This window comes from Hippocampus comes, unplaced genomic scaffold, assembly GCF_001891065.2.
Source record: "Hippocampus comes isolate QL1 unplaced genomic scaffold, H_comes_QL1_v1.1 scaffold91, whole genome shotgun sequence".
Taxonomy (NCBI): domain Eukaryota; kingdom Metazoa; phylum Chordata; class Actinopteri; order Syngnathiformes; family Syngnathidae; genus Hippocampus; species Hippocampus comes.
The window spans coordinates 64,724-82,884 of NW_017805034.1; the positions used below are offsets into that span (position 1 = coordinate 64,724).

At 44.3% G+C, this 18,161-nt stretch overlaps 2 protein-coding genes across 2 annotated transcripts in view; both read right to left on the reverse strand.

The window, feature by feature from the left end:
- The window catches only part of hoxa4a (homeobox A4a), a 6,198-nt gene extending 4,117 nt beyond the window's left edge, over positions 1–2,081 (reverse strand). The window contains exon 1 of the mRNA XM_019863537.1: positions 413–2,081. Coding sequence (XP_019719096.1) covers positions 413–818 — 406 coding nt within the window. The 5' untranslated portion in view covers positions 819–2,081. The remainder of the gene's footprint in view (positions 1–412) is intronic.
- Positions 2,082–7,348: 5,267 nt separating this feature from the next.
- On the reverse strand, positions 7,349–10,385 carry hoxa5a (homeobox A5a). The gene is made up of 2 exons (XM_019863536.1): positions 8,843–10,385; positions 7,349–8,261 (listed from the first exon to the last, which is right to left on the reverse strand). The coding sequence occupies exons 1-2, from the start codon at positions 9,519–9,521 to the stop codon at positions 8,014–8,016; spliced, it is 927 nt and encodes a 308-aa protein (XP_019719095.1). The 5' UTR covers positions 9,522–10,385; the 3' UTR covers positions 7,349–8,013.
- Between the last annotated feature and the right edge of the window lie 7,776 nt (positions 10,386–18,161).

Consider the following 18,161-nt stretch of genomic DNA (forward strand, 5'->3'; position numbering starts at 1 on the left):
GGGGGGGGGTCGCAAACAGGCAGGTGTTAACACACAATTCCTAAAGATTATCCCCAGAAAGCAAGAACGCAACTTCCAGTTGCGCGGAGCGTATTTGCTTGCACGTTTTTTACGCACGCACAAGCATCCGGGGACAGCTGACGCTTAAGAAAGATTAACTAAACAGCGGGGTCGGATATTACGCGTTGGCTCCATTCCAGCGGAGGAGGCAGTTTGGGTTTAAAAAGCAACAAAGGCGCATGAGCCCCGACAGACGAACACAAGCAATAAAATTTACGAGGGTCCTTAATTACCGACCCCGCTGCTCCAGAGTCGTAAATTGCAGCTGCAAAGTGGCTGCCTGCTACCAGCGCTGCCTTCAGTGGTTCCTCCACCCCTTCGCGTGTGTGTTTGAACCGCGATGACAACTCACCGGTGCTAACGTGGACTTTTTTCATCCAGGGATAAACCACCGGCTCTTTGCCCTTCACCGCGCCGGGGTAGACCTCACCGGCGAGGCTGCAGTCCTTAATGGCCCCCGCTCCGCCGTCCGGGGCCGAAGCGAGGTTCTGAGGAAGCGTTGGCGGCTGCGCCGCGGAGTGGTGGCCGTCGCTGAAATCGTCCAGTCCGCTGGCGGGGACGTTGGTGTAATCGTAGCCCGGTTCCGTGTAGTTGGATCTGGGGTAGGATGGCTCTTCGTGATGGGGGAAGCCCGTGTCTTTTGGCCGCTCGTAGTAGTCCCCCGGGTTGGGGATGTATCCGCCCTGCTGGTATTCGTCGCATGGAGGAAAGGACGGCTCGATATAGTTGGAGTTTATCAAGTAGGAACTCATGGTCATTAATTTGTGAAGTGCAACAATACTAATTTTTATCGCGCTGTCGTTTTTCTGATCTCCACAAAACCCTCCTACTCGCTGTCAAATGTACAAAGTTGTGTGGTCACGTGAGCGCGGCCACCAATCAGAGCGAGTCCTGCGGGCATCATGTAAACAGGAACCAATGGAAAGCATGGCACTGGCACCAGCAGAACCTCTCCGGACTGCCTTACGTAGCTGTTTTCCTTGTTTAATCTCATTATATAAAAGCAAAACCAATCAAGATTCTTGTTTACCGCACGGCGTCAAAGTTATGTGGGCGAGGCTTCATGTGGACAAAAAAAAAGAGGAGAAACTACAAAGTTATCTTCGAAAATATTCTCGTTTGAACACAGATTTTGTATTTATTAACATGTTGGTTGTGTGGACTTGCAAAATGATCGCTCGACTTGAAAAAAAAACAATTGAGTGTCAAAATAAACATTTTGACACGATCACCACCAAAGCGTTCACGGACAATGACTTGCAGAGACGAGCTTGCCTTGGACCACGCCAGGCAACAGCGGTTAAAAAAATACACAAAACATCCCGCACGATCCCATGTACGCAAACAAATCCCTTTCATTTCGTCTCTTCAAAGCCGCACAAAAACTGACAACCAACGCCGACGTGAATCTGATTATTCCGATAACCTTTAGATATCTCTCAGCTCATCAACAAACACGGTTTTCAGCATGGATGCCAATGATCCTCCAAATTGTTACACACACTATGGCTCGATGCATTCCGAAATGCTCACCAGCAAGAAACGATTGCAGACATGCAACACACATCATCTGGCAACACAAGCGCCTGCAAAACAAAGCGCTGGGGATGTTGTGTTCGCGGTCAAGCACCGAAGGACAGCATTGAGAAATACAAGACATACGTTAAGGACACAAACTGTGCAAAAAATACAACATGTTGTGTCTTTAAGGTGGAAGTGAATTTCCCAATGCTGCCCCTCAATGTAAATCTTTTATAATAATAATTTAAAAATAAACTGTCAGCACAAATCTACAATATCCAATAAACGCTGCAAAACGTTCTATCAACACTTCAAGCTTCATGCTGTGTAAAAATCAAACATAAGAGGGGATGCATATCACCAACACGAGGAACAGCACTGAGTATGTCATAATAACAATAATAACAATCATAATAATAATATTTAGAGTATTCTGAATATGCATGCCTGCTCAGTAAATGTAATATGCTCCTTAAATAATTCCGGACTATAGCTTTGTATTATGCATCTATTTTTTATACTAGTTTATATCTCCATTGTATTTGATGCAATTGTTTAAAAAAATATTCTGTTGCTCAGATAGTCAAATGTACAGGAGCCCCCAAGATTTTTTTTGTGAAGTTAAAAGTTTCTGACCTTGTTGCTGACCACCAGCCATCGGACCACGCTGCCGGCTGCCCATCGTGGAGGCGAGACAATCTCCCCCGAGATGCTCCAACTCCTCACCGGGACGCCCCGTCGCCGTCAACAAGGCCTCTGCGCGCACAAACAAGGAGCCCAAACTTGAGGAAAAATTCCGAACGCGTTTCCTTTCTCCCCTTCATCCCCGTTTCCCTCCCGAGTCCCCCACCTTTTCTGTCTTCACCCCCCCCACCCCAAACAGAGATAACTTGTGCCTGACCCCGAACTGACACAGTTTCCATTTTGTTTCTGATTAATCTTGCCCATTGACAGTCTTTGTTAAACAACAAGTCGTGCCCCCTTCTTCCAAAGGGGCGACATTTTCATATCAGTTAGACGCGCTGACCCGCTCTTCACCCTGGACTTGGACTTCTGGCCAACTGTGGATTTTTTTTTTTTTTTTTTTGAGGGGACCTCTTTTCAAAATTCTCCAAGCCGACAAACACGAGCTTCTGCAATAGAATTTGAATAAAAACGACCGAAAGGGGATGAATCGGACTGATCTTGGAAGCGAAATATTGCATATGATTATCATCAAGAACATGTCAACATCATCTGAGCAATAAGGGTGAAATTTACGATCGGATTCTACAGAGGTCCCGTTTAAATCTGTGCCGGGACAGCTGAGCTATTAGCGCTTTACTGTAAGTTATCCTGTGAGTGAAATAATGCTCCGACGTGTCGTTGTACTTGTTGCTGATCGCCATCCTGTAGAATCACTTTAAAAAAAAAACATTTTCCGTCTATCCGATCGCGTTTATCAGAGGCCTGCAAGATGAGCGCCAATTCATTTCTCCAAAGTGCATTTGGAAATTAGCATCTCGAGTGAAAATTAAATGCAAAAAAAAAAGTGTATTCATTTTTGCCCAGCATGCAGTTGACAAGCTTGCGTTGCGCGTGAAGTTATACGGCGAGCCATCGACCGTGATGTCGCACCTCAGAGAACATAAACCGCCAAGCGAAGGTCTGCCGAGGCGAGATACATCACCGTGACACTTTACTGTAAATTTAGATTATGACTGAAGTGCTGTGGCGATAGTGACAAATTGCAGGTGGCTCACACAAGGTCTCTTGTCCATACATAATAATAATGAATAGCCTCCATGCATCCAGTGTGAGTGTCGACGATTCCGATCGTGGGGCAAGAAAAAAAACGTCTATCATAAATTGATAGAAAATATTTGCAAATGTGGGCAAAAATAAATGATGTTGTTTGTCAGGAAACAAAAAAAAAGATGCAGAGCGTTATGGAATACGCACAAATGCAAAATATGAGCTTGGGTACACCGTCGTGTTTAAATGTATTATCTGAGATGCAAAGTTTGACTTGTAAGGCCCTTAACTTATTTTTTAAATGAAATAAATGTGTGTGTTTTTTAATCCCACACGTTCTTGGTGTCTCATTGCCAATACGAGTAATTAAAAACATTCAAGAATGTCTACTTTTCATATATTCCACGATTATCGATTTGATTCCATATGCGAGCTCCTCGGATAGTTTATGTGCCTTGGATTAGATTTAACTTTTTAAATGTTCAAGTATTTTTAAATTGAAACTATTTTCTATCTATTTTACATCGGCTTTCCTTTAATATTCAATTTTACAATTTAGATGTCGTTTTTATTATTGTCCATAAACTGGATGATTTATTTCGAATATTATCAGTACTTCCTAAAAAGCCCAAAACGCCCAATTACGGAATAAAATTCAGTATTTTAAGACAGTCTTTGTGACCCCCGCCCAAAAAAAAAAACATCTGTGCCATTGGTGCGCCCCTAAAAGCTTTCTATTCAACGCCATCAGGATACGAGAGGCTAAATGATTTTTAAGGGGGACTGGGGGCTCACTTTGGGGGTTGTGGACTCTGTGCAGGGCCTTCCCATTACGCCTGTGACCGGGTCGAGAATATCAATCCTGAAAATGCAAATGCAGCCCCCCGTCCCCAAACATATTAAATGCAATTTATTCAAAGGAAATTCACCAATCAAGCGCGATAATAAAACGCCAGCCACTCAATCTTGTTGCCAGGGACGGCTCGGGTAGGGGGGGTGGGGGGCAGAAGGGAGGGGGTCCCCTCTCCCCACCTCCAGAACGCGGGGTCACCGTGCATACAGGGTTCACCTGGAGTGCACCCTGCAACATATGTAATTCAAAGCTATTCTGCCTTTTGTGTGGACGAGTCAAGATCGCTATTATGAGGCTGCAGGCTTCAAGCTGATGACGGAGACTCGCTGCTCAACTTTTGACCCCAATTTTTCCTCTTCTCTCTCTCCTGCTATCTCGCTCTCGTCAGAGGAGGCCCATTGAGGCGCCCCCCCGAGTCCCCCTCCCCTCAAAAAAAAAAAAAAAAAAGATTCGAACAATCTCAACGTGAAGCCAAGACGGGCATCAATTCCATCAATTTAATGGAGAGGAAAAACCTGCACTAGTTGCGCGATGCTTCCATGGAGTGAGGAGATGGATTTTTCAAGACAAGATATGCAAATAAAAGGAGCAAAATGAGAGCTAAAGGAGCCGGAATGTTGTCTTTCAACAGCATCCAAACACTTATTTTTTTTTTAGCATCCCATGTGTTTATTTACGCACATCACTCTTATCTGGACAAGGCCAAGGAAGCGTGCTATTAAGTTGCTTCTGCTCTACACACATTTGCAGGCTGACAGTGAACTTGGCCTAAAGCGAGCTCTGCTGGTGACTCGGAGAGGATGCAGATTCATCTTGGAGCTGCAGAGGCTGACCTGCACGTGAACCATACTCAGCCTGGCAGCGTGCCGCGCGATCATTTGACGTATTGGCTTGGATTTTCATTTCTAAAAAAGCCGAGCTCGCTTTCTCTCCCTTCTTGAGTGTATGTGCGCCTTGTTTTATTGGCGTTGTGTTCGCAGGACAAAGCCGCGTATGTAACCCCCCTCCCCTCCACCTCCCGCGTGATGGCTTCTCGAAATTGAGAAATGTCCAATATGCATTGGGAGTATGGGCAGTGATTGAATTGTTTTGATCCGATGTGGATAAATCAAGAAAAAAAAAAATGGAAAGCATCCATCTGATCTGTCGAGGTCATCCGAATTCATGTTTTATTGGAAGTGGTGGAAATGCAAGATTTCCAACACAAAGTCGCCCAAAAATGTTTAGAGTGTAAGACTGTCGTTGATTATATAACTACCTGTTCATCAGGAGGTTATTTTAAATCAGGCAAGCCACACCTTCAATTTGGGACCTGAGTAAATGAGTAAAACGATATTCATATTTTTCTACCCCACCCCTCGCTCCCCCCCCGCTTCATTTTTGCTGCTGTAGATTGCAGATTTCTCCATTGTGGCACAAATAAACGTTTTCTTATCTTTTCTTAAATACGCATCTATAAGTTATGTAAATCGGTTCAATTCAGCTCTTTCGTTTTGTCGGCATTTTTAAATTAAGTTCAGTCAAATGTATTTAAGGATCCCTTCAGCAGTCTCGAGAAGCTTCACACACATTTTCATGACGTCATCGTGATGTACAATATAGGCGATAGGCCTGCTCGGCTAATTCGGGGCGACATCGTTCAACTTTCTCTGAGAGCAAATATTTTTGGGTTTGGTGGTATCGGCACGAAATTTAGGGTTCTACTTAAGAGAAATATTTCACGTCAGCCGTTTTCGAAAGGGGAGAGTCCTCAAAACCACGTCGGCCTTTTTAATTGATGTCAAGTCAAAAACGCCTTTCGGCAATGATGCTAACGGCACACCAAAACAAGCAACGCGAGAACGACCTCGTCTGCGCTTATTCTTTCATTGTTTGTCCTCAAAATCGACCAACAATGGCGTCTATACGTTTTCCCTTGTCACCACAAAGGGAGAGTGACTTTTCCAAAAGGGTCTGCGGTGGGCCGGTGGGGGTCATTTGAACTTTTCAACCCCCCGAACACAAAATGACGTGGCTGACACAAAACCGGAATTCCTTCTCAAACGTCTCCCCGCTGCTGTTTGTTCCCGCCTCGTGTTTACTTGACACTGTTTACAGCCGAGCCCAAATATGTGCGTAAAAGCAGTAAACTTCCCCTAAAAGTCATCAGGGGAGAACATTCAGGATCCGCAATGGGCGCAGAAAACTTTGTGCGGTGTCCTGTGAATCCTCCAATGTGATCAAATTGAGAGGGGGTGGGCGGGGGGGAGCACATCCTCTAAGACGACAAGTTAGTGGGTGGAAATGGACGCAGAGATAATTATCCAACATGCAAAAATGGATTATGAGTCGCACCCCAGATGGAGGGAAACAAGTTACACGGGGAAGGAAGCAATTAAATGGCCATGAGCCGGACCCAACCCTGCCTGCAACATCTGCCCAGACCAGAATTCAGCCCAGCACCGCTGACAAATTAGCGTAATGGACTAATTGGGAAAGATCGAGGCAGAGCGCACAATAATAAGGCTATTTAACACAGGCTCGCTTGTTCTCGGGCTACCGTCCAATGTGCTCGTATATCGACTCACCCGAAGATACGTTTCTTATCCCGGCCATCCTCGCATGCGGCGTCCGATCCGCTCCGGTCCGGTCCACTGAGCTCAAGTGGCGCTCTTGTTCTGGTCAAGACACTCCTCAAAGGGCTGCAAAAGGCAGAGTCAGACCAAGCCTCGTCGTCAGTGCGATTATATGTTATGTGCAATATACTGTCAACTCCCCAAAACCATAAAACTTACTTTAATGGCCACCACGTGACCGTTTATGGCCTGTGAGCCTATCTGGACGCGATCCGGATGATTTTTACGATCTAATTCATAGACAAAACCCCCCTCGTTCATTTAGCACCCAAATGTCGAAGAGCCAGAAAGGGGGCCTAATAAAGTTTACTGCTTGAAAAGTCGAGCTGATGCTGCGAGAGGTGGGGGAAAAAAAAGAACTGTTTGGCGTGCGCGCTGAATGCGCCTGATGAAGAAGCCAAAAGCCAGCAAGGTGAGTTTAAAAACAAAACCCGAATCGCTTATACCTGTTGATTTTCATTCAAACACGGGGAATTTTTACTAAATATTTGACCACGGGCAAAAAAAAAAATAAATATAGATAGACAACGTGTCTGTATGTATCATAGCGCACAAAATAATGCAGTTCCAGTAGAAAGTTTATTATAATTACCATGATGAACAGCAACAATGTCTTTACAGTACATTCTTGACTTCCAGTCATTTAGAAAACATTTACAAAAAAAAAAAAAAATTGTTGACACCACGGGGGTTATACACAACGCGGATTTTAAACAAAAGGCAAGCGATATTTTTTTTTTGGGAAAGCCTTATGTCTTATAAGAAATGCAACTCAAAATACAATGCGCAGCGATATGTACACACCTCAATTTGCAGACTTTTATCGCAATATACACACCACACAAATAAATACAAGACACATAATACACTGGAGGTACACAGAAAATTTTGAGCTAAACAAATAGAGGCATGAGACTCGAGTGTACATTGAAGTGCATTCGCTGGTTAATAGGTAGCATTTTCTCCCTTCCTTTTCCCCCCCTCAACAAGAAATAATTTAAACCAACATTTATTTCATCGTTTTCTCTAAATCTAGACCAAACTGTACATTGGAGATGGAGGAATTGACCACTAAATGGAAAAATTATCATGTCGGCTGCTCCTGGTGGATGCAGTCATGTGTCTCTGCACCCCCAAGAGTTGATATGACATAACTTTTATTTTTGTCTCACTCCTATATCAGGGGTGATGATGAGTGGGGTGGGTAGGTTTTTGTGTGGGGGGGTATAATCAAGGCCTGTAGCCCCCCGCGCCTGCAGCCATGCTCATGCTCTTCAGCTTGTTGTCCTTCTTCCACTTCATCCGGCGGTTCTGGAACCAGATTTTGATCTGTCTCTCCGAGAGGCACAGGGCGTGCGCAATCTCGATCCTCCGCCTGCGGGTCAGGTAGCGGTTGAAGTGGAACTCCTTCTCCAGCTCCAGGGTCTGGTAGCGGGTGTAGGCGGTGCGGGCACGCTTGCCCTCTGGTCCGGACAAATCTTGGGTGGGGGAAGTGGGCGAAGAAAGGGGAAGGAAGAGGAATATGTGGATTAATTGAGGTTTGACGTGCTTTTTGTATCGTTTTGGGGGAGCATGTGAATGGTAACAAGGGCTTCATGTATTTAATTTCAATATTTATAGAACACATTGGAAAAAAAAATCATGGTTGCTCACAATGTAAAAAAAAATGGCATCACAACTAAAAAGTGTCCATCACTTAAATTCGTCTCCACTTAAGTAGCGTTATAAACTTGATTGCGTATTTTTTGCAAACCAATTGAGACAAAATAAGTGGGCACATACCCTCGTGTGAGGATAAAAAAATCTATTTCTATAATGGCAACATCAACCAAGTTAAACTTGAATCTACGCAGTTTTGAAGTGTGACTTTGGGGTAGACTCTCAGAATAATGATAAGATGCTCCGCGTTTTGTGGGAAAAGTCCTGAACAAAGTATGACTTGCGTCGAAAGACTCTCGGAATAAAGTAATAATCATACACATGGCCCACATGGGAAAAGTCTGCCCTTTTCTTTCCCCTGGCTCGATAAAACCTCAAGAGAAAATGCATTTTTTTTTACCGTGACTTATGTGCAGTTTCCTCATCCACGGATATATTTGAGGCTGGGCCGGTTCGCTGGCATTCTGCGGCGTGCCGGGTGCACTCCCCGTGGGCTTTTCTTCGTCCAGTGGGGGCACTTTGGGCGCACAGTCCCGACCGCGCAGGAGAGGAGCAGCCCCGCCGGAGCCGGAACCCGAGCACGGGCTCGGCAGTGAGTTTTTCACGGCTCGGTGCTGGGTCCGAGACTCGCTGACCTGCGTGGAGCCGGCCACCGAGGACGAGCACGGGATCGGGTCAGCCGCGGGGGACAGAGCCGAGTTGGCGGAGCTGCCGGCGACCGACTGCGTGTACCTGAGCGGTTCCGCCGAGGGGGTCGCGGCCGCCGAGTGGCTCGGGGAGAAGGCGGCCGTCCGCTCGCTGGCCACAAAGTGTCCGGTGGCGGGCCGACCGACGGTCAGGTCCATTCCGTTGTAGCCATAGCCGTACCTGCCGGAGTGCATGGCGCCGGAGTCTCTGTATTGCTCGTCGGCCGAACTATGCTCTCCATAATTATGTAACTGGAAGTCCGCGCCATTGGGATAGCGACCGCAGAATGAGTTCACAAAATAGGAGCTCATTTGTTGACAATTCCCCCGCTCGCTGTGTATTGCTGCTGTTTTGCGCCTTTTATTGTTGTTATTGCAAGAGGAGAAAAGCATCAAGCAGGCGTGCTTGATTTGTGGCTCTTATGCTTTAGCGCGTCCTATAGCAGCCTTGCACAATTTATGATGAATTATGGAAATGAGTGGGCCATGGACTTGATTCTCTCTTACGTAGGCACCCAAATATGGGGTACGGCGGAGTATCACGTGCTTTTGTTGACCAGTCGTAAATCCTGCTCGGTGACCTCCGGAGGTAAACTCGCGCGGGGTGGGGATGAGGAGGACTCGCTGGCTCAGGGGCGAACTTTCCGTTGTCGTGGTGCGCCATCCTCTGGCGCAACTGTTGCACTGACTCTGCCGGCGGGGTCATCCGGAGGTTAACGAGCATTGCGGCAAAAGACGCGGACGAGCTGCTTGGAAACAATACCAGCGGAGGAGGCGTGCTGGGAGTGCGATCTCTGCAGCCCGAGGCTTAGGCGCACACATCACATGCAAAAGTGTGCGCGTTAACAAGACCAGGAGTGCAACTTGGACATTGAATAGAAGAAAAGCCCATATGTATATTTTGCACTCATCAATATGATCGGAAAACCTTTCCGCGAGACGTTTATGGGGGCACTAATAAATGAATGTTTGAGGGCGTGCTGGGGAGGAATTCAAACACACCACATATGCAATTTGGGACACGTGGAACACACTTTAGTGTAATAGGATATGTATTCCACACTCTCGTAAAAATCACATTTGTGGCGGGTTTAACCTACTGTGATTATTGTTTATTATGGAAAACGTAATTTGATTGCAAAACATCCCCGTGTGCGTCTGAATAAAGCGTAGAACGGTCATTTGGATCGTTTGCCCCAAAACACATGTTGGAAAAATATCTAATAAGTATTGGATATAATTATGCAAAATCGCGTGTGTGTGTGTGTGTGTGTGTGTGTGACACACGTATACACATATACAGACACACACTTGAAACTATTTTGTTTTCATTTTGTGGAGAGAAAAAAAAACACTAAGTGGTAAATATTGAATACGAGGAAACAACACATGTGCATAAGACCGACTTCGGTTCAGTATAAGTTATTGTGCTTTAGTGAAGATCGTCTTGCAAAAAAAAGGGTCGAAGACAGTTAGAAACAGTCAATACAATTTAAAAACAGTCCAGAAAAAAAAGTGCCATAGCGGAAGAAAAAAAAAATACTCAATTGACGGGCTACAGTTTTTCGGCGAGCTCTTTGCGGCACTTCATGCGCACATTTCGGCCTATTATGACTCAGGAGACAAAGGGGTAAAATATGGCACTATTTGTCCTGCGTGTGTTAAAATAAAAAGACGTAAAATGATCTGTATTTTATCTGTGCATATTTTAAATCATTACCTTTCGGGCTACAACATCTAAAAGCATCAACATCTGTTCATATGTGTTCAGTTATCCGCCTAATAATTCTCACAATGTCGGAACTGCGTGCAACAGAGGAATACAACACCGACAGAAAGCGTCCAAGCAGGGAGCCAAATAAAAAGCACGGCAGCAACTCCGTGTGGTCACATGCAGACTTGTGGAATTTTTATGGCACCCCTTGCCTCTTTGTGAGCTTGTGAAGTGGCTTTTTGGGTTCATGCTTCCTCACCCCTGAGCCGCTATTTATCTTGCAGGAGCACAGGAGATCTATAGCGACTAAAACTGGACATATTATATACCCTGCCGGTCTTCAATAATGTAAAGTAGATCCCCTAAAATATATTAGAGGAGATGTTGATTCGTCCGTGCGTGAAGGACACTAAAAGGGTGTGTGCATGTGCTTCCTCCAACAGCTGATTTATGACGGGCCAATGGCAACAAAGTTCCCACGAAACCATTTTCCCCAAGTCGAGACAAGGACACACCCAGGAGCTAAAAGTCCCCCCCCCCCCAAAAAAAAAGAAGGCAGGAGTGGTGGTCATGAAGGGGTGATGCAATAATAGGGCGGCAGTGCACTCTGCAGGCTCTTGCACACACAAACGTACTTTGCAAAAAAATAAGTATATTAAAAACTAAAAAACATTGGCCACACACAAATGCAGAAAATTACAGAACGTGTCCAGTTTCGACGGTTATTTCTAAAACGTTTTGATTCACAGTAATTAAAACCTGACTTAAACTACACGTTGAAATTATATGACATTTACACCTGATTTTTTGTTTCTACATATTTTACATTTTATATATTGCAAATTACATCTACGTTTGCTGGAGGCAAAGGAACGAATAAGAAAGTCGTCGTTGTCTGGTCAAATATGCTTTTTTTTTGTACAATTCGATTTATTCAGTATTGCACCCTTTAATAACTTGTGTATTCGTGTGTGCTTTCTGTCATAAATATATAATTTGTTGCAGCGTCTTTTTTGGCGACGAGCAACTCCAAGTACTCGAGAAATTCCTTCTATAACAAACATTCTGATATGAGTCAACAGTCAGGCATGTCGTAGTTCTTAAACCATCTGGGCTGTATGCAGTAAAAGAAGAGAAAAAAAAACTCCACTGAGAACGCGCACGCGCACTCCCGCAGAGTCCCAAACTTCAAACAGATATTTTCACTCCCATAGAGGTCAACGTGCCAATCTTTCCTCGGCAGACATTTTGAAACCTGCGCTTCAACTGCGCCGCCACAAGGGGGGGACAAAACGCTCTCGTCTCCACCGCCAGCCAGGACATCCACAAACTGCGGCTTGAAGCCCATCCCAGTTTCAAGTCAACATCAAATAAACACACGCAAAGCGATGCAAAGGGCAAACGAATAGGAGAACAATCATATCGTGAGACATGATTTTTGAATGATCAGACAGTATTGATCATGATGATAGTGACCAGCAGCAAACGCAGCATCGCGAGTAACAATATGGCTGATAATATGCGATTTACAGGTTTACGTAGAGTAAATATTTGCTGCGCTGTTTTACCTATTCTGTTGGGTCCCATGACAGAAGACTTGACAGAGGGTCCCGCGGGAGGCCAGTGACGCACCGGGGACTCCTTCCACACATCTTGCCAAAAAGCATCCAGTCACATCGGAAAGGAAGCTTCTGTGGCATCAAATCCTCCAAAATGAGAGAAAAAAAAGACGTGAGCGGTCGAGGCTTAAGAAGGGCGCCGGTGAAACCATCCGTGTGGGAGCCGGAGCCTGTTTAATGAAAGGCTGCTCTATTCCTCGATTGGAAATTATATATAAAAAGTTCATGTTCACTGCTCCTGGCCACGTGACGAGAGCCGGCCAATGGGAGCCCGATGTGGCTCGTAAAGCCGTATTGCCATGTTGTAAATTTTCATAAACAACAACGGATTTATGGCCCAGTGCTGGAGGAAGATCGGGGGGTGGGGGGGAAGAGAGGGGAGTACAAAGGAGGAGGTCAACAGCAGGCGCCATCTTAGTGAGGGAAGCGGGAACGCAGAGTTCAACAGTAAATTCTCTTTCTGGTGCAGCTTGCCTCGTCTCGCTTCTTCATAATTCACATTCCCACAAGTGAAATTTTGTCCGTACCCCCGTACCTTTTTTTAAATATGTACCGCCACACTATATTAATGACCTGATTTGAAGAAATTTAATTACAACATACTGATATAACAACATCGAGTGAATAAAATAAATACATTTGTGGTAGGGAAGGTTATCCCAAAATTTTGTCTAAATATGAACAAATCGATCATTTTCAATGTATATTATATATGTCAAATAAATGTTAGAATTTTGTGAGTGTCCATCTTTTTTCCCCGTCCAGGGTAAAAGCATAGGGCACAATTACGAAGGAATTACCGTGCGTGTGTTAGGGGAATATCGATTGGGGAGTCTAATCAGTATTTCGTGTGGGCATGTTGAGTGACTTTCGAAATGGGGATAAGATATTGATATATTGAATTTGTGTACGGGCGTAGTACAGTATGTTGAAAACAAGATGTTTAATGTTTAATTTGCGGCCATGGAATTTACATTTTAGGTTTAAAAAAAAAACAAAACATTATTTTCGGACATTCCAAAAGGAGCTCAAAACAGAATTCCCTCTAAAATGTTTCATTTATTACTTTTGCAAAATGTTAGTATGGGGTGCCACGTGGCAAATCATTATAATGTGCTGAATGGGGTCCATTTTGAAGAGTTTTTTTTTTGTGTTGCAGTGACTCTTGCCTCCACAGAGGATCCATCGACAGACATCATGACTGTTCTCCGTCGCTCTCGACCTGCTGTGACATTTCTTGGATCCTGCTGTCCCTGGAATCAGATTCGCATTCGTCTCTCTCGGTGCAAAATATTCTCCATCCTGCTTCGTTGTGTCACGTAATGGAAGAACTTCTTTTCCGATTGCACGACTTGTCCTGTAAAATAAAGTAAAACGAACCATGCTGGGGAAAAATGCATTCAAAATCAAGCTTGGTTGTCTAATTTCACAGTTAAATGTTCTGTTTCATCCGTGTCATAAATCCATTAAATCCATCTCAAAATAAAATACAATCTTTCACAGTGCACCTGACTGATCCGCAACTGTCACTATTACTGCTTATTGACATCGACATCGAAATTAACGCGTTGGGGAATTAAAAAAAAAATACCAGCAGCCCTTCCTCACAATGTGCATGCCCAATTAGAAAGTATCGCGCTTCGGAGTGCAGGAGAGCGATTTACACAAAAGGTCACTTTTTTTTTTTTTTTTTTTTTTACAACCACAAAGGGGATAAGAGGCTGTGAGAGTAATAGGAGTGCACAGAACCCCACCCACCACCACCACTCCCCACCCCAACGGCAAGGTCTATTGGTGCTGAACACAGAGGCGCTGACCAAATGAATTTATGGCTGCAAAACTCATTAGTTGCGCAATAAAAGTTTTACGATTCCTCCCTTGCAACACCAGTGGCTTCACGAAATTAATTGAAACACCAATGGTTAGGCTAAGTATCCTTGTGTGGAGGGGAGAAGAAAGGCGGTGGGGGGGGGGGGGGGGCGTCACACTTGGAGTCCTAGCACATACCTGCTGTTTACATCATCCAGGCTGCATCCGGTGTTGTTTATCCGGGCGGCTGGTGCAGGCTATGCCGGGGCCGGATGGGAGCAGCTGTCGGGGAGCGGCCGGCTCCGGATAAACTGGCTGGGTGGGGGTGCCGCCTCTGGCCGTGTCAACTGGGCTGCATTTGGGCCGAGCCTCCAGACAAGACCGGTCAAACGCAAGATCTCCAGCAGACACACTTCCACCCGGACTCGACCGGATCTGGAGAGTGCAAATTCCTCGGCTGTGTTTGGAAACAGACAACCCATCCACGGCCGTATATTTACCAAGAAGACCGGCCACATAATAAGGAATCATATTTTTTTCCTGTCTGATTTGTTGGGCCAGAATCCTCACTGTCGTTTTTACGAGTTTGCGTGATATATGACTGCAATACGGCCTAGATTTACACCAAACACCATTTTGACCGTGCACTGAGGAACTCGGTCACGTGACTTTGGCCTGCCCGTTGTCAGCCAATCGGGGGGCAGATATGACATCCATCATGGCGCAGACTGCACAGCGGGATGACCAATTCACGCTCTAAAACATGAAGCACATCACACAAAAAAAGCAGGCAATATTCACCCAAAACTAGATTAATACTTCTCGCTCTAAAACATGAAGCACATCACACAAAAAAGCAGGCAATATTCACCCAAAACTAGATTAAACATATAACTTGAACACAAATATTAAAATGGGCATGAAATTTAGTAATGGGTAAAATGTCCATTCCCAAACAACCATCCATCGATACAATATTGCAATAAGATCAAACGGGCCTACTCGATTTATCGATCTGTACTGCATCCCAAATTTAGCTTTTTTTCGGTTTTGTCAAAATATTTGTTGTCTTATTCAAGTTTTCATTCTATTAGACATGGGGGGGGGGGGATTAAATGAATGTCCTATAGTAGGCTACCCAAATGCGGTGCTGCGGTTTTAAAAATGCTGGGTCAAAATTGAGACCGGCCAATCAATAGTCAATTTGACCTAAATTTGTCGTTTGGCCCAATTTGGATTGTTTTTGACGAGTTGAGTTGAGTTGAGCACTTCTAAGAAACTATGCAGAAGGGGAGCTGCTTTTTAACCACCCATTCCGTGGTTCTATAGAGAACCAATAACTATCTATAGCATCAAATTAGAACCAAATGGTGATTGGCTCCTCAAATATAAATAAATAAACTCCCAATTTATTTATTTATAATGTAGTTTGCAAAACCTTGTAAAGTACAGCAATTAAATTTAAACCACGTGGTTATTTTAGAATAGTAACGATTAGTTTCGGACTGTAGTGAGTTGTACTTTAGCAACTAGAATGAACATAATTGATAAATACATATCTTGATCGAAAGACAGTTTAAATATTTCTAACAGTTATTTAAAACCTTGCAGCGATGAAACAAAACAGGGATATGTTAAGAGATGAATACTTTGGGGGCCGTAAGCTAACCATATTTTACCTTGATCTCACTTTAGTTTATTATTATTAATTTTAATAATGTCCGTGATCTTAAACGTAATTAGAAATACATGAGCAACTGCATGTGCCCATGAGAGTTGAAGCAGCCCCTGACCCGGCGCGCGCTGATCCCTTCTAACCGCAGTCAAGCGTTTGGCTCGTGCACGTGCAGCGACTGTTAAAAAGGTGTGAAATTGTTTGGCTGGACTCTTAAAAATGTTACGAGAGTATTTTTTTTTTTTTTTGCCCACCACCACCGCTGCCGCCGACAGAGAGCAGGTCCATTAAAGCAGACGCGTTCGAAAAAGCTGTTATAAAGCCGTGTCGCCCCCTGCTGGAAGAGTCGGAGAAAGCCATGTGCACAACGTCGTTTGTGTTTTCTGCAACAAGATTGAATAAATTCCGTGATCGCATTGGAGCTAAATGTCACACTTCTGGGGTTTATCAGAGAGATAATGTGGTTTTAAATGCTGCACAATTCCAGTCGGGCTGCGTCGTTCTCATACTCCATATTAGTAAACATATCCTGGAAGAATTTGGCATCAAAGAAATATGCCTGATCAGACTAAACACACAGTTTTAATATGACTAAAGTAATATTACAAAACAAGCAATATGAAAATCATGAAATTGTCCCAGTTCGCTCCTATTTTCCCCAAATAGATGCAATTTTACAGGATATGTAAACATGAGCACAACAGTGTATACAGCTCTGGTAAAATGGAGACCACTGCGAAATTAATTCATGCCAACAAATGACATGGGTGTGTGTGTTTTTTTTTTCTGATCGCATTTTATTTCTAAATAATCTTCTTTTCCTTGTTTTATGTTTAACATAAACATGCATATCGAACAAGACCTTGGGGGAAAATAATCGCATATTAAATCGCAATGGTCCAAAAAAATTGAAATTTGTTCAGCCCCATCAACCCCCTCCCCCACCCCCCAAAAAAAGCCGTATATGCATTTGTTAAAACATAATTGTGCACATGCACAGGACTGCTATACTGCATGCGCGTCTTTATGGCCGTCTCGACGCTGTAACGGGGTGCAGAGGGCGGAAGGTTCCCAGGTAGAAACAAAGGCAGCGTCCAAATGACCGTGAGTCGTGCATGCGCGTCCCCGTTGGGAAGAGTCCAATAAACCTGATCATTTCCGCTCGGCCTTTTGTCCAGAACCAAAGAGAAGAAAAAACAAATGGGTGCCATTCTGGAAACAGCCTAATTGTGTCTGGACGGCCATAAAGCCATTAAAAGTGGAATGCCAGACAGTATAGGAGACCAGGCGGTTTATGACGCTGTCTCTCGGCGAGTCTTTGAAGTTTGGGTCCATCTGTGTCCCCCCTAAGCGCGTCACAACACACTCGAGTCTTCGGCTTCAAAATTGGCTTCCGAGGAATCCAACATTTTCTCCTTTGAATGGGAGGATGAACAAGCGTGAGAGTTGCCGTCAGCGATCGTGTGATTTGCATGTTCTGCCAAAGCTGTGCCAAAAAAAAAAAAAATTCTTCGTGTACAGACTTGAACCATGCCTTGGAGGAGGCCGTGTTTGGATAAAGACTCATTCACGAAGAATCCAAGTTTTTATCCCTGGGTGGTGACGTCTTGATTTAGTCCAACAAATGCGTTGTCAATTTCCCGATCAACCCCAAAATAGAAAGGCTCTATTTCCATCTGTCCAAGCCCTCCACGTCTTTTCCTTGTTTTGTGTGCGCTTCCCTCGCAGCGCTTTGCACCCCATAAAATGTTATAGCGGTAATTGTCTTTTACGGCTCTATAGAGCCATCACCATCCTCTGCCATCACGCCCTGTACTGTAGAGTCCAACGAGATATGCTCATATTTGTTTGGCTTCCAAATAAATCTCAATATCCACCGCCTCCCCCTTTTTTTTTTTTTTCCCTCGCTGAGAATAAACGCATTTCAACGCAGCGTCAATGAGGCAACATTTGTGCAGATAATTTGTTTTATTTTAATAAATAAAGTACAAATTACACTGGAGAACCAAAATTCAGACGGTCCGGCGGACCGAGAGGTAATCAATTAGAACCTACAGTATGTTATTTCGTCTCTCCTCACTAAACATTTTTTTTTCCCCTTCCGGAAACAAACAAAAAAAAAAATCCTTAAATTCAGGCTTATCTATAGCCAATCAAAAAAAAAATTCTACATTAATTCGCCATGAGAGGAAATATAGGTTATTGTAGGTAGTTGA

Coding starts and splice junctions, on each gene's coding strand:
- hoxa5a (XM_019863536.1), bottom strand. CDS start 9,521: ATGCTTTTCTCCTCTTGCAATAACAACAATAAAAGGCGCAAAACAGCA. Junction 8,262..8,842: donor GAAACTGCACATAAGTCACG/GTAAAAAAAAAT, acceptor CCCCCACCCAAG/ATTTGTCCGGACCAGAGGGC.